The following is a 27,355-nucleotide window of genomic DNA, read 5'->3' as shown; positions in this document are numbered from 1 at the left end:
ACGGGAAGTCTCTTTTCTAAGAGACCAAGTTATCATTCCAAAGAAAGTAGTGAACAGTAAAGGTGTTATCATCCATTGGGGCTTGGCTCTTTTTGCACATTTAATCAAATGGGGAGATTTCAGGAAATCTACAGCAGAACTGCCTTCCTCGAAGAGGACCAGCCCTCCCTTCTGCCACCATCTGGGAGAGAGAGGCAGGCGAGCTCCAACTGCCTTCCTCGAAGAGGACCAGCCCTCCCTTCAGCCACCATCTTGAAGGGGAGAGAGGCAGGCGAGCTCCACCAGGCCTGCCTGAAAGAAGCAGAGCCCTCCCTCCGGTCCATCTGCCTTGGTCCAGGCCTCAGAGGGAGAGAAGAATGCTGGACCTGATCCCCTCCCCCCTCACCATTCCCTTCTCCTTTTGTGTCGTGTCTTTTAGATTGTAAGCCTGCGGGCAGGGAACTGTCTGGTTAAAAATAATAATAAATGTAAGCCGCCCTGATAGCCATTAGGGCTGAAGGGCGGGATATAAATACCTAAATAAATAAAGATAAAAAAAACAACAATATAACAGATACTGTAGTACAACATCCTTATTTAATTAAGCAGGGGAAAAGTGAAACAGGAGGATGCAGCATAATTACTTAGCATTCCAGTAGAAGCAATCAACTTTTGGCTTCTAGCCCAGAACTGAAATCCCATCTAAGTGCAGGTATAAATAATTGAGAAAGAAGAAACTCAAGGGGAAAAGCCATTCATCCTTTTGGCCTTATTGGTCCTTACCACAATGATGGCAATTCTACCTCCAACATCTCCAACTACTGTTATTGGTGGTTTCTCTTTGGCCATCATCACTAAGGGAGAAAAAGCCAACAAAATCTTAGAATAATAGTTTTATTGAATGCTGTATATATTTACTTTTCACACTTGGCAAATTAATGTTTAGAACAAATTTAGTCTCCCTTATCTGGAATTCCAAAAGCCAAAATACTCCATAATCCAAATTGTCCACATGTATGGCTGAGATAGTGACCTTTGCTTTCCGATGGTTTCGTGTATACAATTTTGTTTCATGCACAAAATTATTTAAAATATTGTGTATAAAATGTATATGAAACATAAATGAATCTTATGTTTAGAGTTGGGTCCCACTTCCAAGATACCTCATTATATAAATGCAAATATTCCAAAATCTGAAATCCAAAACACTTCTAGTCTCAAGCATTTCAGATAAGGAATACTCAACCTGTATAGTTTTCATATGCAGCATAGGGGTATCCATTCATTTTGACTCCCCTAAAAAAACAACTGTACAAAGAATATTTCTAATTATTCTTTCTATGAGAAATAATTAGTGTATAGTTCTCTGTCCAATGTAAGCATTTCTAATACTTAATGGTATCAAACTGCAAACATTTTGAGGAACATCTATTTTTCATGTGACCTACATGATTATATAATTATGTGGGGAGCTGAAATCAATCAGTTATACTTCAAGTTCTCCACAAATGGCAGCATATCAGTAAATATTACATTTAAAATCTAGACCATGTCAAGGACTTACTTAGATCATAGGTTCCGATGGTCAAACTATTTAACTTTTTTACTAAATTTGCAGCAAGACCTGAGTGAAGTTCAGTGACAGGAATAACATATAAAGATCAGGATAAATAGTATACTGTAACTATCAAACATTAAGAAGATGGCCAAAGTGGTCTAACCATTTAAGTGAAGGATCTGACTTTGTAATGTCCCAAAAATGATTTTACTTAACACCCAGCATTTATTTGAATAACCCAATCCTGATTTGACAGATGCTTGAGGGGAGTTCTCTATTGCCATTTTGCCAATGCACTGAGAGAGAAGAGTGCCAAGGAAGCTTCTTTCCTATGTTGAAGATGAAGACAGGAGTCCACAGCCCTATACATATTTACTTAGAAGTAATTTCCATTTTGTTCCATGGGGCTTACTTGTCAGTAAGTGATTAACTCACAGCCTGAGCTAAAATAGAATCAGAGTTTGAAAAACAACACCACACATTTCAGTTATAGGTATTACCTACCATTGTTGGTTTAACAATAACTTGCTCTAGTAAATAATAAAACCCTCTTGATTGCTAATCTCAATTACAGGAGATCAACTGAATCAGTGGGATTTACGTAAGTGTTGATTTAGCATTCTGAAGCTGATTTAGTGGGTCTACTCTAGTTGGAATTTTTACGGTAATTGGATTTAGGCTTATGGTAGATTATGCCTCAAGATGTGGACAACTTCAAAAGGTGTGAGAGCCAATTTTTTGTTCCTGGGACCCTGTAGGGCCTCAAGGAGTTCCTTCCAGGAAGCGACTGAAAATACGCTTCTGGTTTTGAAAAGTAGGTGTTTTCCAAATATAAAATAATGCAGGGATACCCTACAATCCATTGGATAGGTTTCCAGGAAAAATAATTCTCCTCTCCTTTTTCTTTTTGCAAGAAAAAGGATGGTGAAAGGCTTGCAAAAGCAGTCTTGGGACCTCAGGGTCACATTTTGTGGCTTCACAGAATGAAATACAAGAGACCTAGTCAAATAGAACAGAGAGAACAGACACCTCCAAACAAGAGACGTAAGATAAGTAGAAAATCAACAATATTTCACTTATGTATACTGCTTCCACAAATAAGCTCCTATTGCCATAGATGAAACATTTACATTTCAACACTTAGCCATTAATAATAATAATAATAATAATAATAATAATAATAATAATAATTTGTGTCTTATTAAACTGTGTACTTGAAAAAAATTAATGGCACAATAATTAAGGGCACAGACCTACCCGGTTTTTAGAAAGATTCTCTCTTTTACTTGAACAATTAATTCTGAGAAAGAAAAGAAATAAGCCTTTGTTCACCTAGCATTTACCGGTAAGAAAAAATAATCACATTGCTCTAAAAGGAGGCAGAATAAAATTCCAGAGTGTGGCTAGTTTCTTTCTTTCCCAGTTCATCTAAAAATAGTGACAAGATGTCTAGTAACAACATATTCCTATTTTTTTAACCTATAAGCAATGCATTCCTTTTAGGTAAAAGAATATTTATGACTACAGATTTCATAAGCTTAGAGTAAACTCAGTAACACTGTTTCCACAGGTGTAACATACCAAAAAATTTGTTAAAAGGCGGTAACCATGATAAATAATATAATGTCTTTTTAGTATTTTATAAAGTTATATACAGTACTTACCATTCTGAATGCAAATATCTCACACACATTAGTCATTCAAAAATATAATGTGATAATATGACCAATGAAATTCTACCTCTTTCTAACAAACTAAAGTTTAGCTTATGAAAAAGTGCTGGTTGTTAAGAGAAAAATTAGGAAAATGTGATATAACATGTTTTCATGATATCAGGGATGCCATTACTATAGTGAGAAAAGCATGTCATTTGAATACAGGTGACACAAAATTACATGTCTACTTAGCCAGTAAGCATAGTAGACTATCAAGGCTAAGTTAGCTAACAGTCTTCAACTTCAAACCTGAGCCTTGAAATATTAAGTACTAATAATTAGCTTCTGGTCCCAAGAAATTCACTAGGAAAGAAACAAACTATTATAGCTAATGAGCACAAATATGGTACTGGTCCTTAGACCAGTGAAAGAAAAAAAAATGCTGATCCTCCTAATCAGGTCACTTAAGAAGCACTGATGTAGTATAATGAGGGCATATGAAAGCTATATTTCCAAAAGAGCTGGAACAATGCTAAAAAGCTAAGAAGTGAGTAATGGTTTCTAGCTACTTTTCAGTAATTTTGAAAGAGGCTTTTTAGAGATTTTTGAGTAGAATTTTTCATTTTATGCCATTTTCCTATCAAACCTAGGGAACTTTTGAAAAAAACAAAATGGTAACAATCAAGTAATGGAACAAATAATGCTATTTTGGGGGTGGGTAACATTAACAGTAATGCATTACTTTTCAGGGTCTGTAAAGTTAGCAACTATATGAATTATTTACTAAAAGCAACAGCCCAAGCTCTGGTTCAAACAACCTGTTCCATGTGTACATATAACAAGTGAAGTGTTCAAACAGGGCCCAACAGTCCTGCCCCTTATTTTTAGAAGTGCTAAACTGTCTCTCCTCCAATTGGTAGCTGTAACAGCTGGACAATTAGGGCTGCATCCACACTACATAAATATTCCAGTTTGACAACACTTTATCTGCCACTATGGCTCATTACTATGGAATTCTCAAAACTGTAGTTTTGTGAGATATCTAGCATTCTCTGTTAGAGTGCTCTGGTGCCAAAACAAACTACAGTTCCCAGAATTCCACAGCATTGAACCATGTCAGTTAAAGTGGTGTCAAACTGAATTATTTCTGCAGTGCAGATGCAGCCTAGGAAATCTCAACATAATTCCCAGCTGCAAAATAGACTTATGTGCATGTGAATTAAGAAACTGTTATCCCCAGTTTTATATGCTGATCATAAATGTAGAACACAGTTTGTTGTTTTAGTTTATTGCAAAATTCTTGTTAGTTCAGGCAGTTTTATGGAAGTCTTGTTAAGACTTGAAGTGAATGTTGATATTTGCTGAAGCCCCAAAACACGAACATTTTTGAGCAAATATATTTTCACTAGGCCAAGCCAACACAAAAGCCAATTTTACTAAAGAGGCTTTAACTCTCAGCATCTCAAATAACTAATCAGGATTTTTTATTTTAATTTTTTTTGACAATATTTTAACCTTTTGGTTATGACTAAATACCAGAAAAATTAAGTGGAAGTCGTATTGGACATACAAAGGAGACACATGCAACAGTTGGTTTTTTTTAAAAGATCAACATTTCTAGGTGGTTCAATTTTAACACAGGAGAAAAACTCATCTAGGAAAATAATGCTGAATTTTGAGCATGGTACTTTTTTATGGAACCTGAACAGACCAGAAACATATATAATGTGCTCCTCCACTATAATTAACAAAAGTGTGAAAACTGGGAGAGGGGAATAATTGAGTTATTTCCTTCTTGCTATTGAATTGAGTTGCTATTGGATAATCCTCTGTACAATCACACAGTACAATGCTTTTCAGATGTGCTTTCCAAACCATCTTGGTAACTAGACAAAAATGATGAAAAATCTGAAGGTTATACAGCACAGTATACTGGAACAGCAAAATCATACCACCACCTGTTTTCATAGAATCATAGAGTTGGAAGAGACCACAAAGGCCATCCAGTCCAACCCCCTGCCATGCAGGAACCTCCATCAAAGTATCCCTGACAGATGGCCACCCAGCCTCTGTTTAAAGACCTATAAGGAGCATCTTGTCTAACAAACTAAACAAAAAGGAAGATAGTAAAAGACTAACAACGTACAGGGCAGCTCCAGACCAGTGTGCAATGTTGTATTTTTTACTGTTGGAGGTGAGTGTCGTCCATCATCCATGTCTTGCTCTGTGCACTGTGCCTCCCCATGGATGACTGCTAGTCCCAGCCGCAGCCGCTCAGCATAAGACTGGGCCCTACATAAACATAACAGCATGTTAGTGGGATGCAGCCTTTTCCACTTGGAAAAGCCCTTTGCTTGGCCAGTTTTCAGTGTACCATTCAAACAGAATTTAACCAAAGGAAAGGAGTTTTCAGACTTGTCTGTATGCTTTTCAACCAACAAGAGGTAACACATAATACTATCACTTTTCTACCATTGCCGCCGAACTTCAACACAAATGTACATGTGATTCTTGCCTCCTTAATAGGAAATCCAGATGCTATTCATTGCGGAGGTACAGCAAACACAAGCAAACTGTGCTATCCTTCCTGTTAAGATCTGAGAAACAGGTATGTACAGACAGTGTGTTCTATTAATATCTGAGAAAAATGTCATCCTATACCTAACAAAATTAGTTTGTTCTACTCCTTCCCTGTTTATAATAATTCCAGATCATCTGTTGACATTAGCTAACTAGATTACTACATTACACCCTTTTAGCGCTGCTATTCCACTTTAACTCCTCTGGCTGCCTCCTGTTGCATTCTGGGATTTGCAGTTTTAAGGAGCGGCATTTAGAATTCTCACCCAAAGATCTCTTAGGTCTCACTGAACTATAAGCCTCAGAATGCAAAAGGAGGCAATTAGAGCAGTAAAAGTGGAATAGCAGCACTATAAGAGTGTAGTGCAGTAATGTGGTCTACCAAAGTGAACCAAGACAAAGGGGAAGAAAATTAAAGCGAAAAGCATTCCAAAGTGATTAATGTTGCAAATATTCTAGCAAAGGTCTTTCCAAATACTTCTTGGTGCATCTTTTCCTGAAAATACATACTCATTTGAACAGCATTCTTTCAACAACTTTGGAATGCATCGAGGAATTTGATTTTGCCATTTCTAAGTGACAATGCATTTGGTTTCTAGAGGTCATTTCAGCCCTAATTGCAGGCCACCAGTTTACTGCCCCACGTACAAAAAACTATCTACAACAACAACAACAACATTTTATTTATATTTCCTGCTTCTCCCTACAGATTGAGGCGGGATTAAATTCGTGATTAAGTTAGCATAGTAAGAAAACTTTTAATGGCAAAATAGTGCGTTATATGCATACGGAACCTCTAACCTGAGATTTATGCACCAATTGCCTTTTATAGAATAGAGATTCTGCAGAATCTATATTTTATTTTATTTTAGGCATTAACTGGAAAATAATACCATTAAACAAGGAAGACCAATACACTCCAAAGCTGATTTAACATTGGTTTGTGTAGATTAATCTCAACTCTTTATTGTAGCTGACCCCTAGATGACCCCATCATGAGAGCCTACATCAGTATAGAGAATGGTCAACTAGCAGACTAATACAGCTAAGTTCTACAAGAGCACAGAAACCTGGAAAAGGAGAGCCTTACTGCTCACCAGTGCCAAACTGGTAACAAATCTTTCAGTTCATTGGTTAACACTGCAACCCCAAATGTTACCTGACTGCAACTCTCATAGTCCCTGGCCCTTGTCCAAGATGGCTGGGGATTCCAGGAGTTGTAATCCAAAATACCTGGGCTCCATAATTGAGGACTATTGTACTACTCTGTTAGGGATTTGAAAGGGTTTTTCTGTTTCAGTTCTTAGCTGTCAATTAGGCAGTCAATGGATAAATTCATATATGGTTATTCAGCACAGTGTAGAGTTAGGAGCCTTTGAAACATTAGATCTGCCACATGGAGTGTAGATACACAATTTCAGCCAAAATTCTGTGTTTTAAAATTGTCCTGGGTTCAAAATCCCTTTTCAACCTCTCTTTCTATAATCAGGTTTGTACAACTTGAAGATATAGTCATCTTACAGTCACTTAAGGATTTTCACTAGTGTTGAAGGTGTGTATAGTAGGAAAATATGCAGATGATTATCTCAACTCCTAGTTCCTAGTGTATATTTTTGCAACATCCTTAGGAAAAATTACTTTGCCCCTCTGTTTCACCAGACATTAACACCCAGCCCTCTCTTAGCATTGTCACTACTTCCAGCAAACAGAAACAAAATACACCACCCTCAGATATGTATTTTCCTATTCATCATACATACACCAACCACTTAGGGGTTGTCTGCATGAGCCAAATGGCCCAGCTCCCCCCTGGCTTGGAGTTGTCTAGTTTAGACAATGCAGGCTGAAATCCCTGTGGTGGGATTAATCCTGATCCTGAAAACACAGGAGTGGATCTGAAGGATCCAGTCTGACCCCATGGGAAAGAGCCTTTATCCCAGATTAAAATAGCCCTGGTTTAGCACAGAGTTTCTAAGAAATTCTGTGGCAAACCCGGACTATTCAGACAGCCCCCTCCCCCCCCCACATTCCTTACCTTGCTCGTGTGTGAACTATGTGAGGAGTCCCCCAGTCACCCTGGATCAGTGCAGAGATGACCGTATGAGCCCTTGCCCATCCCTATGCCAACTGAAGGACTAACCCCATGAGCACCAGGGGCAGGATAGCTCAGGATCAGCCCATGCTATCATGCCCCATCTACTCAGGTCCTGTCTGAAGTGCTAAGAAGGCCTTCATTATATGGCTACCTTCTGATAACATCAGTTGAATTTTGCAGATTTAGTAATATTCATTCATACCAATAATAAATGACAGTTTACCTCTTAGCAGCATCAGGACTCTTGGCTACAATTACTGCATTTCTGTAATCAGGAATCTGGAGTAAAGAGAAAAGATTATTTAAGGCACTATAGCTCTAATACTGCTTAACTTTCTATGGTATGATGTGTGTAGGGGAGGGGAAGCCAGCATTTTACATATCTGATAATCATTTTGTTACAACTACCTGTAGGCTGAGACAAAAACTGCTACCATTCCTCAAAGACTGTGAGCCACCTGTTCAGCTTCTACTGTTTATTAAATACTTCAGCATTGTTGCTAAATTTACTGCTGCAGGACATTTACATTTCTATACATCATCTATGTACTAGCTATGTCTTCTAGTTCAGGGACAAACTAAAACATGAAGTCATGAACAGGATCGATTAGGAAGACACAGATTGGTGAAGTCTAACTTGAATAGGGATCACAATGCTGGGAGAGATGGGAAGATTTGAACCTTGCCTCTCCCACGACCTTTATCAACTGCCCTCTTTCCCAAGCTATTATTTGCCCAACAAGGTAAAACAAAGGTGTCTCCCAGTGGAACAGCAGCTTTGGAGCATGGGACAATTTTAATCAGGCATGGTGATAAGGGTTATGCTTTCCGCTTTCCTCAGCACTGTACTGCAGATCTGCATCACCCATTACCCCCAAAACTGCTACTACCACTTTAAAAAGAGCATCTGGTTTGGATGTTACTCCTATCTGATTTAGAAACATGCTTCAGACCTCCTGGACTAATTCATGATCCACAATGGGCAACCTTTGCCTGAGGAGGAAAGGTTACAAGCTCCCAGAGAGAACCAGGGTCTCCATGTAAATTTTGCATCCCACTCTCCGTCTCAGTTTCTTCAAGGAAGTCTTAAAAGGTGCAATGCCAAACTGTTTACTAATCAAACTGAGACAATGACTAGCAATAGACAAGATGTTACTTCACCTCTTCTTGTATATACTGAAGTAAGAAAGGTGATGCCCTCAGGTTATCAACAGGAAAACTAAAAAAGCCCTGGATTTCTTTCTGATGAAGATCCATGGTGATGATGTGAGTTAAACCTAAAAAGAACACAGATTACACTGATCAAAGAATCCAAATAAGAAGTTAGATATAAATCACACAACCGCACTCTTAATACTAGGTTTAAAGATTCTTGTTCATATAGTGGTTAGCATTAATTACTTAGGTGTACCTGATCTCTCAAGGTTGGGGTAATCAGGACACTTTACTAATTATTTAATTAGTTCATATCCCACTTTTCTTTTAGCACAAGACTGAAGGGTGTTTACCACAAAAAAATACAGCTAAAAAGACTAACACAAAAGGTTTTTTAAAAAAAATAACTAAACAAGAATTCTGTTTAAAAACACATTACATATTTGCTACATATACTTTTGCAAACCAGGTGACATGAACCTCAGTCATGGAGCATGTATCACTCACATTGGACTTTGTCACTATAAAACAACCTATCAAAACACAGAACAAGAATAGGGCTAAAGTACACTGCTTTGTGTTGATGTTTTCATACAGGATGCAAGTTGAGTGTTTTGTTGTTTGTTTTTTTAAAAGGCAGACACACTTGTACAATAGTTCATTAAGCTCCAATGACCCATCTGTGAATTCTTTTAGCTTAGTGGTTGCCTTCAAATGCTCCATTTTGAACATATGTCTCACTCTGGAATACAGGCTTAGTCAAGCATCCAAGTGTGTAGGTGAGCACACCCATCTTTGCTTCAAGGAATTCCAAGGGTAGAACACATGGTTTTCACACTTTGTTTTCTCCGTACAACAATATTATTAGGCAGGGCAGAGAGAAAGAAAGTGGCATCTCTTTCTGAAAAAAGGAACACATTCCTATGGTGGGAGGAGAGATTTCCACTTGCTTCTTTACAGCCAGATTAATTATCACCTAGCACAATGGTGGGAGGTAAAATATTGCTGCATTTGATAAACCTACTTACCTGCTTTGGCCAACATGGAAGCAAGGAGTTTGCAGACTATTGAGCCTCTCTTCCTCATTTTGCTTTGTTTGCTGTAGGGGAAGTAGGGAATTACCCCAATGATATTTCGGGCGCAGGATGTCTTTAGTGCATAAGCCATGATCAACAGTTCCATCACTGCAGTGTTCACATCTCTGAAATGGTTGAAAATATGAATCAGCCATCCCTCTGCCAGGAAAGTTCAGGCAACAGCTTCCTCCCAGGCAAAAACGTCAGCCCAAATATCATTAGCAGTTTCTAAAGAAAAATCCCCCTCCTCTGAATTTCCTAACTATGTTCAAGAACTCTGGGCTCCTGCAGACACTTGTCAGAGATTTCCTAATTTAAATAGCAGTCAGAGCACAGATGTCTAGAAAAAAAGCTGTCCCCCAAAGGTATCTATTACTAAATTTCTAAAGTCCTTAAGTGCATGTTTACTTTGCACAGGGCTCAAACATCCCAGCAATTGCTCCACATATAACTAGAGTACACTTGGGAATGAATCCTCCATTCTCTGCAATAAACACAGATCTTAAAGCAAGGTGTGTTTGGGGGGGAGGGGGTAGAGTTGGCAATTAGATCAATTTGGGAGATGTCATCCATAAATAAAGTTTTAAAACTAGTGTTTCTTCACTTGTTTAACATATTGCCATAGAGGAAACAGACTTTATTCCATTTTATTTTAACTGCCTCAAACATATTAAAAGTCCTGTTTGGAGAAAGAATTTCTGACATGGAGAAGGATTTGTCATCACAAATCATGGAAATTACATACAGTAAATTTTCTCCATGCATTTGAGTCAAAGAGAACTTTTAATATCCATGGGCCCCACATACTAGCCTATGAACCTGTTCGTGTCAGAAGAAGGAATGTTCCTGCCCCAGAACTAAGAAGCACTGTTGAAAAAGCTTCCATGTTGTTATTTACTTTCTTTTTTAAAAGTTGGCCTTTACTCTTAAGTAATGAGAAGCAGCAGCAAGCATTACTCATTACCGTCATGCAGTTACTTTTTGATTGATTTTCCCCCATGACTTTATGTGGTAAAGGTAATGTTTCAAAGTAAAATGTTACTTATTCCCCCCCCCAAAAAAAAACCCAACAAAAACAACGTAACATTTACATTGTTCCATAAAATGCTTAAAGGTAACATTAGCCTTTGTCACAACAACATGACATTTAACATGTTGCTTCAAAGATTTATTGTTGCCTATGCCAGGCAAGTCTTCAATACAGTATTCCCACATTAAGGTTGCATTCACACTGCAGAAATAATCCAGTTTGAGACCACTTTAACTGCCATAGTTCAATGATATGGAATTCTGAGAACTGTATTTTTGGGAGATATTTAGCTCTAGTGCCACAACAAACTACAATTCTTAAAATTCACAGAATTCCACACCATGAGAGTTAAAGTGGTGTCAAACTGGATTATTTCTGCAGTGTGGATGCAGCCTAAGAGAATGGGCTATAAATACAGGCTTCTTTAACTGCTTCAAGTTCCTTCAATAAAATGCCTTGCTGGTTCCATTCTGATAAAGGTGATTGAGCTAAACAATATTAAAGACACGTTTCAGAATTTATTGAGAGTGACATATATATCTAACATGGCACATCGTGTTAGATATATATAGGAAGCACATCAGCCAATTATACCAAAGGCTAATATATGTTAGGAGGCACATTAGCTCATGTTTTGCAGTGTTAAAGTTCATATAAGTCTGTGTATATTACGCACTGAAATAGACCTCCTATCATGCTCTTTCAATTATGATTGTAAATTGGTTATTAATATATTTAATAATAAAAATGCATTTATTAATATATTTATAAGCCTTGGCTGACACTGGGCAGAGTTTACTCATATAAATTTGGTTACCAAACTTCATGGACAGATAAATAATAATAATAATAATAATAATAATAATAATAATATGCTTTATTTATATACCGCTCTTCCGAAGCGATCAAAGCGGTTCACAGAATCATTTAAAACTTTTACTTCCTGTATTGCTATGTACTGTATATGTATTATCCTACTTGAGAGTATGTATTTTCCCTGGAAAATGATTAACCATCCATTATGAAGCCTCGCCCTCCCTCCAGTCCATCTGCCTTGGTCCAGGCCTTGGAGGGAGAGAGGAACTGCTGGACCTCTTACCCTTTCCCTCCACCACTCCCTTCTCCTTCTGTGTCATGTCTTTTTAGATTGTAAGCCCGAGGGCAGGGAATCGTCTAACTAAAAGATTGTATGTACAGCGCTGTGTAAATTTACAGCACTTCATAAATAAAGGTTAATAATAATAATAATAATAATAATAATAATAATAATAATAAAGGAATCTATCAATTGTGGTTGATCATTCGTATTAGTGGAGACAGTCTCTATGAGGAGTCCGAAGGAAATGCTAATCGGAAGAGATGGGTCTTTAAAGCCTTTGTGAAGGCATCCAATGTGGGGGTCGTACGAAGCTCTTCTGGAAGTTTTTTCCAGTACATTGGTGCAGCTGATGAAAATGCTCTCTGGTGGGTTGCTGTTAGTCTCACCTAGGGTGTACTAATAATTTTTTTCCTGATGTTCTGAGAGTGCGGGGCGGGCTATATGGGGAGAGGCGTTCCTTCAAGTAACTCGGGCCCAAGCCATATAGGGCTTTATAGGTAATAACCAACACTTTGTATCGAGCCCGGAAGCTAATAGGCAGCCAGTGTAGGGCTCAATACAGATGTTGTGAGGCATCACGGGCAGCTTCATTAAAGTGGTCAATCCAGCTATATCACCATAAGATGAAAAGGTCTAAACAGAAACTGTCACTTGTCTACACTTGATGGAAGGCATAATGGGGAGCTCTCTGACTGGAAGCATGCTAGACAAACAACTCTGTGAACACAAGTTCTGAAGCTGCAATACTTCTGTCATCTGCATGGGCTTCCATGAGATTGAGACCAGAGACTTTTTAAGATGATACCTTTAAGAGCTTTCTGGCTCTTAACAATACACCACTGATTGAATTTCTAGTTTAGCTAGGCACTCTCACTTTCTTCACTGTAAACCTCTCATTGAAAAATGAGACTCATTTATCTGGACACGGTGGCCAGTATTTTCTGGTTTGTTCTGTCTTCTATCTCCACCACACTGCACTGATGTGATGGTTTTATGCACAAGAAAGCTTTGTTCACCATCATGGAAGCAGCCAAGGATTACATAAAAACCACCCCACCTCCAAGTAATTAAGACAAAAAATGAACAATACACCATTTTCCCCTGTGGTTTAGCAGAGGTTATGGAAGGGCAAATGTTTGCCAAGACCCTGCATGTTACAGATATACCCGTTTTGAAAACTTTCACCTTCTGTTTTATGTTTTTAAACTAAAATTCATCACAAGCCATTGTGAATAATGACTTCAAGTATGTTTAAATGTTACCAAAGGAGAAAGTCTAGGTACAGCATTAAGTTAGAAAGAGGATCCAAATTAGTAAAACAAGGACATCAGTACATGTAAAGGAACTTTATCTAAATTATTTCCTCTGTTCTTACTCACATGTACTGCAATGCTATTTCTGCTAGAATCACTACAGCCTAGTAGACAGCTGGTTGCCTGCAGACCTGTATCAATTAGGCATGGCAACAAGGCAGAGATGTTTGCATGGTTCATTTTTGCTTTAAGGCTATTTCTGTGCCACAACTATTAATAAGCAGGCAGGCAACAAAATATTTTAGATGGAAGGGCTAGTAGCTTTTATGGACTTGCTTTGCAAGGCTGCTTTACATATCCTCACCATTTTGTTACAACTGAGTGGCTTGAAAACCACGAAGCCATGCTGTCCAATAGATAACCTGTAAGAACAACATAAAGACAACTACAGAGATGGTCTTCCTGAAGTACTCCATGCAGGGAATGGGAAAAGCACAATCAAAATGGTATTATTTTTGAGCTACAGCTCAGATCCAGGAAGACAGAAACTCCTCTGCAGGAATGTTGTATCCAAATATCTCTAAAGAATATCAAGCAATATTTTTATTGTCAGTAGATGGAAACATTTATTCATTCTGCTATAAAGAATGTTCTAGTTGAACAAGCAACAATACTTTTTTTAAAATCCTCAGAACAGAAACAAAACATAACAAAAGAAAAAGAGAGTAATTATGTAAGAGTGTCTTCATGATAGCTCCACAGACTAAGAAATGTAATCTGGTTTCATTTACTGTCACTTTCAGTGCCTCATTAAACTGTCTGATTTAAAGTTCTCACTGTTGATGCAAGAGATTAACTGGCATTATTAACATCACATGTTCTCCCTGTAATGAAGGAGAAGGTAAATCAGAAAGGGAAACAGAGTAGTATTTACACTTGTAAATGCTTAGACTAAATCTACTGAACAGGAAATTGCATTTATTCAGGAATCTGGGTTTTTAATCTACACAGTTCAAGGAGAATCCATGTAAACATACCTGGGGATTGTCTGAATGATGAACACATCCTGCCCTCGGACAGATTCTTTTATTTCGACCCTTGTTTCTGCAGAGGAAGCACAGAACTTTAAACACCTTGCAATAAAGTTACATGGCTTGACTTTGCAAGACAATCTAATGCAGCATTTCTCACGAAAAACTGTGGGGTAGGAACCAGCAATGGGTCTCAGCCCATTTTTTGCTGAGGCACATTATTCTAGCCCAGTGCTTCTCAAAGTGGTTGTCTTTTTACCAGTGCCAATCTCTGAGCCACTGACTGCCAATCTTTGGTGAGCCTTCAAGAAAGAACAGCTGTATCCAATGGGCACAACTATGGTGATGATCCCTGATAAATTGGCAAAATAATAATAAAATAATTGTGGGCCCTTACATTAGATAGCCTCAGAAGTCTTGCTGTAAGCCAGCCAGAATCTCCTTGCTTGGCCACTCCACCCACTAGTTGTTCTACAGTTATTTGGTTAAATCAAAAACAGCAGCATGAAGGGTGGGGTATAAATAACATAATTAATTAATTAATCAATCAATGATGTACGAGATGGTCACAGAGCATGGCTACAATTTGCAAAGTTGGAGAAAAAAGAGACAGGAAAGAAGACAGACAAAAGTCGAATCTTGTAGCAGCTGCAAGGACAACTAGTTTTATTTGATTTACGTTTTGTGGACAGCCCCTTTCTCCAGCTGTTGCAGGCTTGGAAAGGTTACACTAAATATGACTGGCTAGTCTTCAAAGTACCATAAGATTCTTGCATTAGGCTGTTTCAGCAAAAATAGCTAACAGACCTACTACTCTGGACACTTCATGTGGATGACAGACTATCCGAGTGGCTGGCTGAGTATGAAGAATGGAATAAAAAGTATTTCTTGTTATAGGTGTTTATTTTGTAAACTACCTTGAGGAAGTTTTGCTTCTTCTAGTATGAAATCATAAATATAATTTTAAAATTATTACCACCATAGTTATTGTTTTAAACATATTAAGAATCTTTTAAATAAAGACAGCAAAAGGACAGATGGACTGAGAAAGAAAAGGAGTAACATTAAGGCTGCTGCTGCACATTTTGGCTATGGCAGCAACCCACTCTACCACCTCAAAGAAACAACCCAGTACTGGGCACCGTGTCACTAGAAACTGGAGAGGTTGTATATAGATGTGTCCCTTCATGAGAAGGGAGAGAAAAAACATGACACTCAGTAGAGGTGGCTGCAGAACAGAGAGGTTTTTGAATGAAATTAGCCAGGTTTTTTTAAAGGTTTAAAAGACAGAAGTTGTTGTAAGGAGGAAGTGAATGTTCAAATAGCAAAAGTTAGACGGGATGAAAGAATTGAGCAGGATAGGGACAAGGTACAGATTATATGTGAAATACAAAGGAAAGAAGATATGACAAGAGAGAGGTATACCTTTAGAAAGAAGGAAGACATGTAACATTTAAAAATTCACTTAGAATTCAGCAGAAATGGACAGAGTATGCCATATTTCCAAGCCAATGTCTATTCTTAGCTTGATAAAAATGAAACTGTGCAATCCCCTCCTACAAGAGGAATTAGAGGAATTAGATATCAATAAGCAATTGCCATCTGATTATGCCAAGCTGTGTGACTTGTGTACTTGACTCTACTCAGCATTATCATTCTGTGAGCTGTAGGAGCCTTAGGCCCTCAACAGATGGACCTTTGTGGTGCCCTCGTTACGTGTGAGGGTTGCCTGGTGGGCAGAGCGCCCACACGCCCGGCAACCCTCGCATGTAACGAAGGTGTCACCGCTGCGCAGCACCACCCACACGACATGCACAGCTATGACGTCGCAGCTGCGCAGTGTCAAAACAGTGCTGTGCAGCTGCGACACCATCGGGGCGTCTTTGCAGGTTTGCTGTGGTGCAGCTGCGCAGCAAAAAGGAGCCGCTTTTTACTGCTCCTTTTTACTGTGCAGCAGCATTGCACAATCTGGTTGCTGTAGCGCTGCTGCGCAGCAAAGAGAGGCGCCTCCCTGGCGCCTCTTTCTGGAGGTCTGTACCCCGCCTTAGTTATCTTACCAAGTAGGCAGAAAATTTAAGACTCTCTAGCCTAATGGTATGTTCACATCCAACAAGAAATACTGTTCTGTGGAATAAAGGAAGCTTAAAAAAAACCTTTCTAAGCACTTAAGAGGACTGAAAAAGCATCCTTGAGAAACTGTGTTTTGTTTTTAATTCTGCACTGATAAGGCCCTCTGATAAAGTTTGCAGCTTAAAAGTTGGTGTGGAGGAAGAGGGATAGAAAAGGAAGTCATAGGTTTCATATCATAGGTGGGATAAGTATGAGCGCAAGAACATATACTTTAGGTATTGTGAGTCCAAGTGGCTGATGCCTTACAGAAGGGCATGCTGCCATCCAACGTAAGTGATTCTTACCACACTGTATCTCACCTGCACTCCAAGCTCTTCCTACCTACGCTGTCTAAGCTCTGCCTTTGAATGCCCCCTTTCAACAGCAATGATAACTAAGCAAATTCTCCACATTGTAAGGGATAATGTCTTTGATTATCAGAGGCTGGGGGGAAACATCAAAAGAGCATTTTTGCCCTAATGCTAATGCTGTGCACATAGGGTTCCCAGAGACACATGACTGGCCAGTACTGAAAACAGACTGATGAACAAAATCAGTGGCGGGCAGCTTGGGTTGGTCTGGGTGCCTATTTTCACTTCCTGGGAAGTGAAGGCCACATAGATCTGGGTTCAAAACCTCACTCAGGCCCGAAATGTATGAGGCAAATAAAGTGGCCTCTGGTCACTTTGGGGGCATGACATTTACATGATAAACGCCCCCAAAGCAACCAGGAGCCATGCCGAGGCCACACTCTAGTCCAAAGGACTGGATTAAAAAGGAGTCGATTTGAATCAACTCCTGGCTGGTGTGGCTTGAGACTGCTGGCAGTGGCCCACTCTGTAAATGGGCCATGCAATCATCACAGTCCCAGCCCAATCACAGCCAGAGGCTGCTCTTTAACAGCCATCTGCTTCACCCCTCAAGCATTAAGTTCACTGGCTGATCTTGAGCCAATCAGAATTGCTCAGACCCACATATGTTATGGAGTTGCACAAGGATAAAGGGTGAGGAAAGAACTCAATGTATGTCATCTTGAGTTCCTTGGAGGAACGGTGGGATATGACTGTAATAAACAGAGAAAATCCATAGCCTTAAAAAGAGCCAGTTGATTGGACAAGGATAAAACAGGAAGAGAAGTCTTTTACCATATAGAACAGAGAATAGTTTAGTCAATGGCTCACTCAGCCATTGATTCACAAGTCTTAGCAAATTTGTTTTAGTGCCCTGGTGGTGCAGTGGGTAAATGCCTGTACTGCAGCCATTCACTCAAAACCACAAGGTTGCGAGTTCAAGACCAGCAAAAGGGCCCAAGCTCGACTCAGGCTTGCATCCTTCCGAGGTCGCTAAAATGAGTACCCAGACTGTTGGGGGCAAATTAGCTTACTTGCTAATTAGCTTACTTGCTGTTCACCGCTATGATCTTTGGAATAGCGGTATATAAATAAAACAAATTATAATTAAATTATTAGTGGAAAATTAAGTGCAATGAAAGCCGTTAGAAATAATGACTGTCAGGGTGGGTGGAGGTGGGGGTCAGAGGCCTCAAGAACTGAAGCCACCTCAAGACTTCAGAATCTTATTCACTTCTTCAGAGGAACAAGCACAGCATAGTGGTCTGAGTGTAGGACTATAACTCTGGAGACCAGGGTTCGAATTCCTGCTTGGTCACTGAAACCCACTGGGTGATTTTAGGCAAGTCACATGCTCTCAGCCTCAGGGGAAGGCAATGGCAAACCTCCTCTAAACAAATTTTGCCAGGAAAACCCCATGATAGGTTGTCATTAAGTCAAAAACTACTTGAAGGTACACAACACACACACAAAACATATTTTGCAGATACTGCTCATAGAAACTAGGTGATACGGTCAATTTTTAATTTTTGCAAGTTTCTAAATGCAACATCACTTTCCCACAATCACATCACTTTTGAATGTGAATGTAACTTTATACTGACTTTTATCTTATTGCCCTGTATGTTGTTTTACTAATTTGGTGTTTTAATTATGTTTTGGTTTTTTTTATTGTAAATCTCTCTGAAAGCATTTGAAGTGCCTATACACAATATCAAATAAAAAGAAAATAAAAGTAAAAAATCTTGCCTTACCTCCATTAGTTTCCTGATACACCACAGATTTTCCAAGTTCAGCCCCAAGACGCCTTAAGAGAGAAAGAGAATGAGCAAGGAGATATTCACTAGTAGCTTAGTAGCAGGCACTGTACATCACACATGTACACATGTGTACACCAAACATGAACACCTAGAATACTAAATATCAGCTCTATACTTACCTTAATTCAGAACTTAAGAAGCTGTGTAGTTTTGTGCTAAAGGCTCATCAAATTCAGCATTCTTTTCTCTTTTTTGAGGTTAATTTTTATTACTTTTTAACATGAACACTCTAATTTACAATCAAAGTAACATGCAATAAAAGATAAAGAAATAGTAGGAAAAAGCAGAAGAAAAACATAAAATAAAAAAGACACACAATACAGTTGGCCCTCCATTTTCACAGGGGATTCATCCCCCCCCCCCCTGTGAAAATGGAGGCTCATGATTATTCAAGTCTCATAGCCATTGCAAATAGTGGAGGTCGTCCCTCTGAATTAGGAGGGGCACCTGTATATAATAGGGCTCAGACCCACTAATCGTGACTGCAATGAAAAGAAAAAAGGAAAAAAAATATTCTGCCATTACAGATCCAATTAAATAATCCTGCTAAAATTACTAATAATAATAGGCATGTGTTATTATTGTTAGATTTCTTTGTCAGTAAATCCATAAATAGTTTCCAATCTTTCAAAAAGCCTTCAACTGGCTTATCCTTTAGAACCCACATTAATTTGGCAATTTGGACCAACTCAGCAACAATCCATTCTTCCATTGTTGGTACTTAAGTCCATTTCGAAGCTTGAACAAACAATATTCTTGTTGCTCTTTATATATTAAACATATTTACTCTCCATTAAATATTTATCCATACTTACTATCCAGTGCTTTATCCATGGGGTGAAACAGAGAGCCAGGAAGAAGCAGCTTCTGGCTGCTCCGGCCACAATTGGGCCGGAACCATGGCAATCACATGGCCTGCTCTCAAAGTGGGCCACTGTGGCAGGCCTCAAGCCACACAGTCAGGAGTCAGTTTAAATAGACTCCTTTTTGTTCCGTTCCTCACGGCATCAGAGCAGCTTCAGTCCACATTGGGGTGTGCATTATTTAAATACCACTCCCTCAAAGCAGCTAGAAGCTGCTTCGTTTGGCCCATGTGTTTCAGGCCCATAATGCCTAACAGAAAAATTTCTGGTAAAATTACAATATGTATCTTTAGAATTTTTTTGGATTAACATATAAATTTTAGATCAATAACATTTTTCCTTCTTTCAAGTCCCCCACATATGAAACAGCCCTCCATATATTCCCAACATTTATTTGAAACATTCTAGGTGCTGTTGTGATCTTAAGATAAAGCTTTAAAAAGACCTTAGGCATGGGTGAAGTATTAGCATCAATGCTTGTGTGTAGCTCTATAGTTTCTTTCCTTTCAGCAGGAACACTGATGTATATCTCTATGGTCATTTTGTCAGTGTGCTTGTGAAGAGGTCACTTCCCATACCCCTTCCTTTCTGGGGGTCAATAAAGTTTATGCCCTTTGTTCTCCCTCTTCCTCTCTCTGCTCTCACCAAGCATGGACACAGAAACCAAGCTGTGCTATTAAAAATGTTTTTCTTCTTACTTACACACATGAGAGTCAACTCCAGGGACTCTTCTACCAAGTATAGTTTTCTCTACTGATTATTTTTTGTAGAACCTAGATGTAGCAATAAAACAAGTTTCTTTTTATCTACCAATGTATCCTGTTTATTTACCAGAAGCTCAGATCTAGATGTCTACCAAATACCTGTGGAGTACATGCTTATTGTTGATGCTGCTGCTGCTGCTAAACTTCTTAACAACTAATAACCAAACCATAATAATTCTAACAGCACAATTTATTTAGAGAACTACCTAGGGCACAGAGCAATGGATGCAAACTGCAGGAAAAGAGATTCCACCTCAACATAAGGAAGGACTTCCTGAGAATAAATGCTGTTCAATAGTGGAAAACACTCCCTTGGAGAGTGAACAGAGGCTGGATGGCCATCTATCAGGGGTCCTTTGATTATGTATTCTTGCCTGGCAGGAGGTTGGATTTTGATGGCAAGTCTCTTCCAACTCTGATTCTATGGCTCTATAGCCTACACCTCTTTTTGGACCTACAATGTGTACAGATCAAAACTGGAAGCTTTACTTAATGGCCCACCATTAAAGTTGACCGCCGTAAGGATCATACCCTCCTGTATTTCACAGATGAAAAGTGGGCCATATGTGGCTGAGCAACATCAGACTTTGGTCAAGATGGCAAAAGTTATTAACAAGGAAGAATTCAGAAGCTAGGAGAGACTAAAGCAGTTGACTTTTGCCTGAGACCCCTGGGAAGGGTACGTCTGTCCCCCTATCTCCTCACCCTCCCCACTGTGTTAACTGAGTGCAAAATTACTTCTGCATTACTTACTCAGTTTGTAGCAATGGAAATTAGATGAGGACAATGGAAAAAAGCGGGAGGAGAAAGAAACTGGGACATTTTAAAAGCAGTTGAAAAAGTGGGATGACGAAGCATTAATCAGGACTGCCTCTGCCAAATCAGGACAGTTGTGGGGTAGAAGAGATTGGACCTTATTATTGGTGGCCCCTGCTCTGAAAAAGTCCCCCTTAAGATATCTATATCTAGCTAATTCTATTTCTAATTAAGGTTTTAAAACTCGTTTGATTTCTTTAACTTTAAGTGAACCTTTTTATTATACATCCTGCTTTTCTACTGGTTTATTCTAAATCTGTTTTCAAAGTAATTTATGATTTAAGAATTTGTAGGCCATCCCAGGAGGTCTGTAGTCTTGAAAGGCAGCTAAGAAATGCATTAAATAAAAGTGATAAAATAAGTTCTGTTCTGATTTTACAGCTAATTTTAAAAAATAGAATCTTGAGCCACTTCAGAACTACCATAGTTCAATTCCCACCACAGCATTCCATTTCTGATGCCAGAATTATATTAAACGAAACTCTGCTATTAATTATAGTCCACACTAAGCAAATATTTATGCATTATTTACAAGATACAACATCACATGTAATAACTTCACAAGCTCTTTCACAACGAAAAACTAAGTAATGACATGTTAAGGCATTACGATCAACAGATTTGTTCAAACACACCTTTTGTGATTAAACTGCTTTATTAAAATTTATTAAAATATTTATATCCCACATTATAGCTGAAGACCTCATGGCGATTTACAATAAAATACATTCAAAACAATAAACAACAATTTTAAAAGACTAAAATATATTGAATAATTTATCAATAAAAACCGGATAATTTAAAACAATTTACAATAATGCAATTGTATGTAGCACATGCACAGCCTGGGTAAAATCATTTAGGCCCAAAGGCTTTAATAAAAAGTCAAGTTTTCACATGATGCTGAAATGACACCAACATTGGTGTCAACCAGGCTTCCAAGCAGGGATGGTTATTCCACAATGGGGTGCCACCACAGAAAAGGGCTTTTTCCTACATCTTCCCACAAGTATTTCCCCTACCAGTGGGATACAAAGGAGCATGCTTCCAACAGGCCTCTATTCATGGGCAGGCATATATAGAAAGAGATACCTCTTCAAATATTGGGAGTCCCAATCAGGGCTTTAAATGTTATCACCAGCACCTTCAATTCAGTATATTAAATTCAGAAGTGTATTGGCAGATAGAGCAATTCCTTCAGAACTGGTGTTATTTGGTTTCTGAAAAGAGTTCCAGTCAACAATCTTGTTCCTGCATTTTGTACTGCCTGAAGTTTCCAAGTCATCTTCATTTTTTTGATATAGACAGGTATATCACACTTTAGAAAGTTACACATTTATCAGTTCTGTTTTTCAGTCTTCTGTAGTTTGTATGGGATATGTTCACCTTAAACATTTCAGAGAAAATTGATGTATTTGTGTGTTTTGGATAAATCCTTTGTTTATATTTTAGCTGACCAGGAACAAAATAAAGCAACAAATGAATTAGATAAAATCCAGAACTTTTCCAAGCGGTGCATTTCAAAAGCATGATTACTCTAACAATGCAGCGTTTTGCTTAATAATCACTGAACTTTGTACAAAAATACACTTAGCACTTTATTGAAGAAGCATAAATGCATTCACCCACACAAAGAGGATCTACAGATCAGTGTTACACGCCAACGTGATGGCAGCATGGGGACGTGGTGCATAGCGGCGTGTGACAAGAAGATCAAACAAGACAGGGTTCCCTTTCATCCCTGGTTGCGATCCTAAATGCCCTTCATGTCTGCTCATTTTGGAGTACTCCAGATCTTGTCAGGGTGTTGTGAAGTAAATCAAATTAGCATCTTAACTTTTGGATAACAAAGCCAGCCACCACTTCAGGAACCCTTTTGGTCCTTCTGAATGGCTATCCAGTCTTTTTCCCATGAAATAACCTTGGCCTGGGGCTATTTTTAAAATATAAATATGATCAGGAAAACCTAGCTTCTCTGCTGCAGTCAAGCCCCACCTTGCTTTGTTCAGTGGCTGTTGCCCTCAGACTCTGCTCTGAATCGCTCCTGCTTTCCACGGACTATTCTTCAAGACAGGTAGAATTTACCTCTCAACCCAACCCTAAACTGTTTCCTTTCACTTTTTCTATTTTGATTAGGTGTGTATGCTAGGTGTTAGAATAAGTCAATTTCATATGTGTGTTCTTCCACATTCTTCCCAAATAAAAGTTAATTAGTTTACTCATGCCTGGAGTCTTCATCTATGAATACTGGTAGAGTTGGTGCTTTCTATCCAGACATTACCCCCCTCCCAATTACAAGCCAAGCCAAATTTCCCCAACTTATTGAAGACAGACTACTACTAGTGGTGGAGTCTCTCACAGCCTTACATCTTTGTGGGTAATAACATAGGTATTGAGTTGTCTTTCCTAATATACAATCAGCCCTCCAAATCCACATATTCTTTCTCCATGAATTCAACCATCCATGCCTATACACCAAAAAACAGATCTTGATTTTGCCATTTAGTTATGCCATATCTAATGGGACTTGAGCATCCAGATTCTGGTATCTGTGGAGGGTCCTGGAAACAAATCCCAGTGGATACCAAGGGGCCACTGTACAAAAAGTGTCCATAGAATCATAGAGTTGGAAGAGACCACAAGGGCCATCCAGTCCAACCCCCTGCCATGCAGGAACTCTCAGTCAAAGCATCCCCAACAGAAGGCCATCCAGCCTCTTGTTAAAAGACTTCCAAGGAGGGAGACTCCACTACACTCCTAGGGAGTGTGTTCCACTGTCGGACAGCCCTTACTGTCAGGAAGTTCCTCCTAATGTTGAGGTGGAATCTCTTTTCCTGTACAGTAGCTTGGATCCACTGCATCCGGGTCCTAGTTTCTGGAGCAGCAAAAAACAAGCTTGTTCCCTCCTCAATATGACACCCCTTCAAGTATTTAAATAGGGCTATCATATCACCTCTTAACCTTCTTTTCTCTAGGCTAAACATACCCAGCTCCCTAAGGCGTTCATCATAGGGCATGGTTTCCAGACCATTCACCATTTTAGTCACCCTCCTTTGGATACGCTCCAGTTTCTCAGTGTCCCTTTTGAATTGTGGTGCCCAGAACTGGACAAAATACTCCAGGTGGGGCCTGACCAGAGCAGAATACTGTGGCACTATTACTTCTCTTGATCTTTTATTGATGCAGCCTAAAATTGCATTGGCCTTTTTAGCTGCCGCACACACATGTTCACCATGTTCAACTTGTGGTCTACTTGGACTCCTAGCTCCCTTTCACATGTAGTCTCGTTCAGCCAGGTGTCCCCCATCCTATATCTGTGCATTTCATTCTTCTGCCCTAAGTGCAGTATCTTACATATCTCCCTGTTGAAGTTCATTTTGTTAGCTGTGGCCCAGCTTTCTAGTCTATTCAGGTCATTTTGAATTTTGATCCTGTCCTCTGGGGTATTAGCTACTCCCCCTAATTTGGTGTCATCTGCAAATTTGATAAGTATGCTCCCAATTCTGTCATTCAAGTCATTGATAAAGATATTGAATAGCACTGGGCCTAGGACAGAGCCCTGTGGGACCCCACTGGTCACTTCTCTCCAGGATGAAAATGATAACCAGGAAAGAGATCCTCTTTAATTTGCACATCTTCATACCATCACCAAGAAATCAGCCTTGTGCAACAACCTAAAATAGTCAAAAAAATTTGAATGGATTGTTGTTACTAAATGTGGTTTAAGAGTTCTGTACAAAGTGAAACCCAGATACTGCAGAGTTCCTATCATGTGTATTACAATGTTTCCTTGATACTTCTGAATGCAGATCCTCCTGACAAAAAATGAGAAGATCACAGGTGATGGGGACAGTGACACAGAATGATGTCCCAATCCCCTCTATGCTTAAGTTCTGCAACACCTGAGTAGGGCTTGTGTGTGGTGTATCAATAAATCATGACTTGGAAAGGGTGTATGCTTTGCCATTGCCAACCACCCACCTGACTATTTAAGATATAGTGAAAAGTTTCTTTAACAGGCAATTTGGAACTACTTGTTTGATCTCAAAAATCTCTCTTTCTCTCTAATCCTCAATAAAATCAGTATAAGGGGACCTTATCAGCAGTGCTTCTATTGTTTTGCTCTCTCTCTATGAAAAGATCCATACTCAAGTTGCTTTAGCTGTCAATATATGTCTGCTAAGACAATCTTATCCAAGAACTTCCCAGAAATGTGTAATGTGTCTTATGAGAGAAGTTCATGTGCAAAATGGTTTTCCTCCCAAATGGATTCTGACATTAGGAAATGCCACCATTTAAGAAAAGATATAAATTAAGTGTGCCTATAACAAAGCAACTGCCAATGAATAACAGGTGCTGTAGGCTATATTTCAGAGGAAGGAGCTGGCAAAACCACCTGTAAGAGTTCCTTGCCTGAGGAAACCCTGTGAAATTCATGGGATCGACATAAATCGACATGCAACCTGAAGGCACATACACATTGCACAGACCCAATGAATGAAAAACTTGTGGAGGCTTCTGAAATAATAGAACTTTTTTATGTTAGCAGATTGTTCTTGCAGAAATGATACATTCAACATTATCTTGTGTAAAAACATTTGTTTATATGCAGTGCCACCTCCATCTACCAGTGGAATGGAAATTACTGTACATTCTGCTCACACCTCATTTGCTCTGCTGATCTACCATGCAATGGTACCATATGACACCCTAGTATCCACAGTGTGGGATACAAGTATAATAAATACCCAACTGTGGGATACAGTTGTAAGAAAAATAATCAAATATTATAATAAATAAATATATACAGAGAAGATTTGCATTTTGAGAATTTATGCTCATGAAACAGGGGTCACAGCAGTCATCTATGAAAAAAGATTAAATCTTCAGCTAGGTCAATACAACACAGAGTTCTATTTGAAACTGGATCTGCTTCACTCACTTGAGCCAGCACAGTCTCAACATACAATAATGAACTCTTCTGAATAAAAAGGCCAGCTTATAATGGCATCAACAAAGAGCTTTAGAAAGCTGATACAATGATTGAATCACAACAATTTAACATGTAACCTTTTTTTGGGACACTTAAGTCACATGGGGACAAGCACAGGCTGATTTTCATCACAACAGTACTCTGGTTTGGTGAGGGCAAGTGGTGAAGTTTATTTCGGATTTGTTACAACTCATAATTCATCCCTGCACCACACTAGTTTACTGAATTAAACAACATGATGTGCCCAAACTAGTCTAAAAGGGAGGAAAGTATCAACTTTTTTTGCTTGCTTATCAGAGATGTTGCTACTATCCTGTTACTGTATTCCTTGGATAGATAAATTAAACTCAGTTTTATGACATGCTCTAAAGATGCATGGTATGCCCCAAAGGCATATTCTATCTAATATTCAAATCTGAATTACATAAATTAGCAAATTAAAACATGTGCCATGCATTTCATACCAAGTGAAGACTCACATCTCTTGCTTTGAAAGCCAATACTAAACAAGAATGAGCATGTGTGCAGAGTTCAGGATAATATATTTGGCTCTATAGCCCTTTGACATCTGGGTCCTTCACTTAGTTACTATTAATTGCACTTAGGGATGCCATATCCCGCCTGGGGGTGGGAAATTCCCGTTTTTTGCCCCCTAGGACGGTTCTGTCCCTTTTTGCCCCTCCCCCGGGTTTGCCCCGGGTTAAGTTGGTCCCTGCCACCGCCGTTGTGCTATCGCCACAGCAGCAGCAGCTACAGCCGCTCTGCAGCTATTGCTGCCGACTGCCAGTCTGCCACCAACGTGGCCACTCTTGCAGCCGCTCTTGCTGCAGCCTTTGCAGCCCTCCGGCGCTTCCATTTTGCGCCCTGGGCTGCCCTGCACGCTCTTGTGTGGGCGCGCGCAGGGCTGAGCAGGGGCTCCTGCTCTTCAGGCTGGCTGGCCAATAGCTGGACAGCCTGCCCCTGCTGCAGGAGCCTGTGAAAGCTAGCAGGGGGCGGGGCTGTTCCAGCTCCACTCACCCATTGGCCAGCCAGCCTCAAGAGGAGGAGCTTCTCTTTCCTCCCCACACGGGCCCAAGGCTGAGCAGCATGGAGAGGGCTTTACCGGCAAGGTGCTTCCTCTTCTTTTTTC

At 39.3% G+C, this 27,355-nt stretch overlaps 1 protein-coding gene across 7 annotated transcripts in view; it reads right to left on the bottom strand.

Annotated features, from left to right (window-relative positions):
* The window catches only part of LOC149322144 (phosphoribosyl pyrophosphate synthase-associated protein 1), a 76,934-nt gene that overhangs the window by 18,344 nt on the left and 31,235 nt on the right, over positions 1-27,355 (bottom strand). For all 7 annotated transcript variants that reach the window (XM_089535324.1, XM_089535296.1, XM_089535276.1 and 4 more), the window contains 7 exons: positions 18,725-18,777; positions 14,518-14,584; positions 10,051-10,223; positions 9,029-9,144; positions 8,091-8,146; positions 5,339-5,484; positions 763-833 (listed from right to left, as the gene is read on the bottom strand). In XM_089535324.1, coding sequence (XP_089391450.1) covers positions 763-833; positions 5,339-5,484; positions 8,091-8,146; positions 9,029-9,144; positions 10,051-10,204 — 543 coding nt within the window. In that variant the 5' untranslated portion in view covers positions 10,205-10,223; positions 14,518-14,584; positions 18,725-18,777. The remainder of the gene's footprint in view (positions 1-762; positions 834-5,338; positions 5,485-8,090; positions 8,147-9,028; positions 9,145-10,050; positions 10,224-14,517; positions 14,585-18,724; positions 18,778-27,355) is intronic.

The sequence above is a fragment of the Sceloporus occidentalis genome, unplaced genomic scaffold, assembly GCF_023333645.1.
Source record: "Sceloporus occidentalis isolate IW3139 unplaced genomic scaffold, rSceOcc1.0.p SCAF_1, whole genome shotgun sequence".
In the NCBI taxonomy this organism is placed as follows: Eukaryota; Metazoa; Chordata; class Lepidosauria; order Squamata; family Phrynosomatidae; genus Sceloporus; species Sceloporus occidentalis.
Note: the sequence above shows the minus strand (reverse complement) of the source record. Positions and strands in the feature narration are given on the sequence as shown.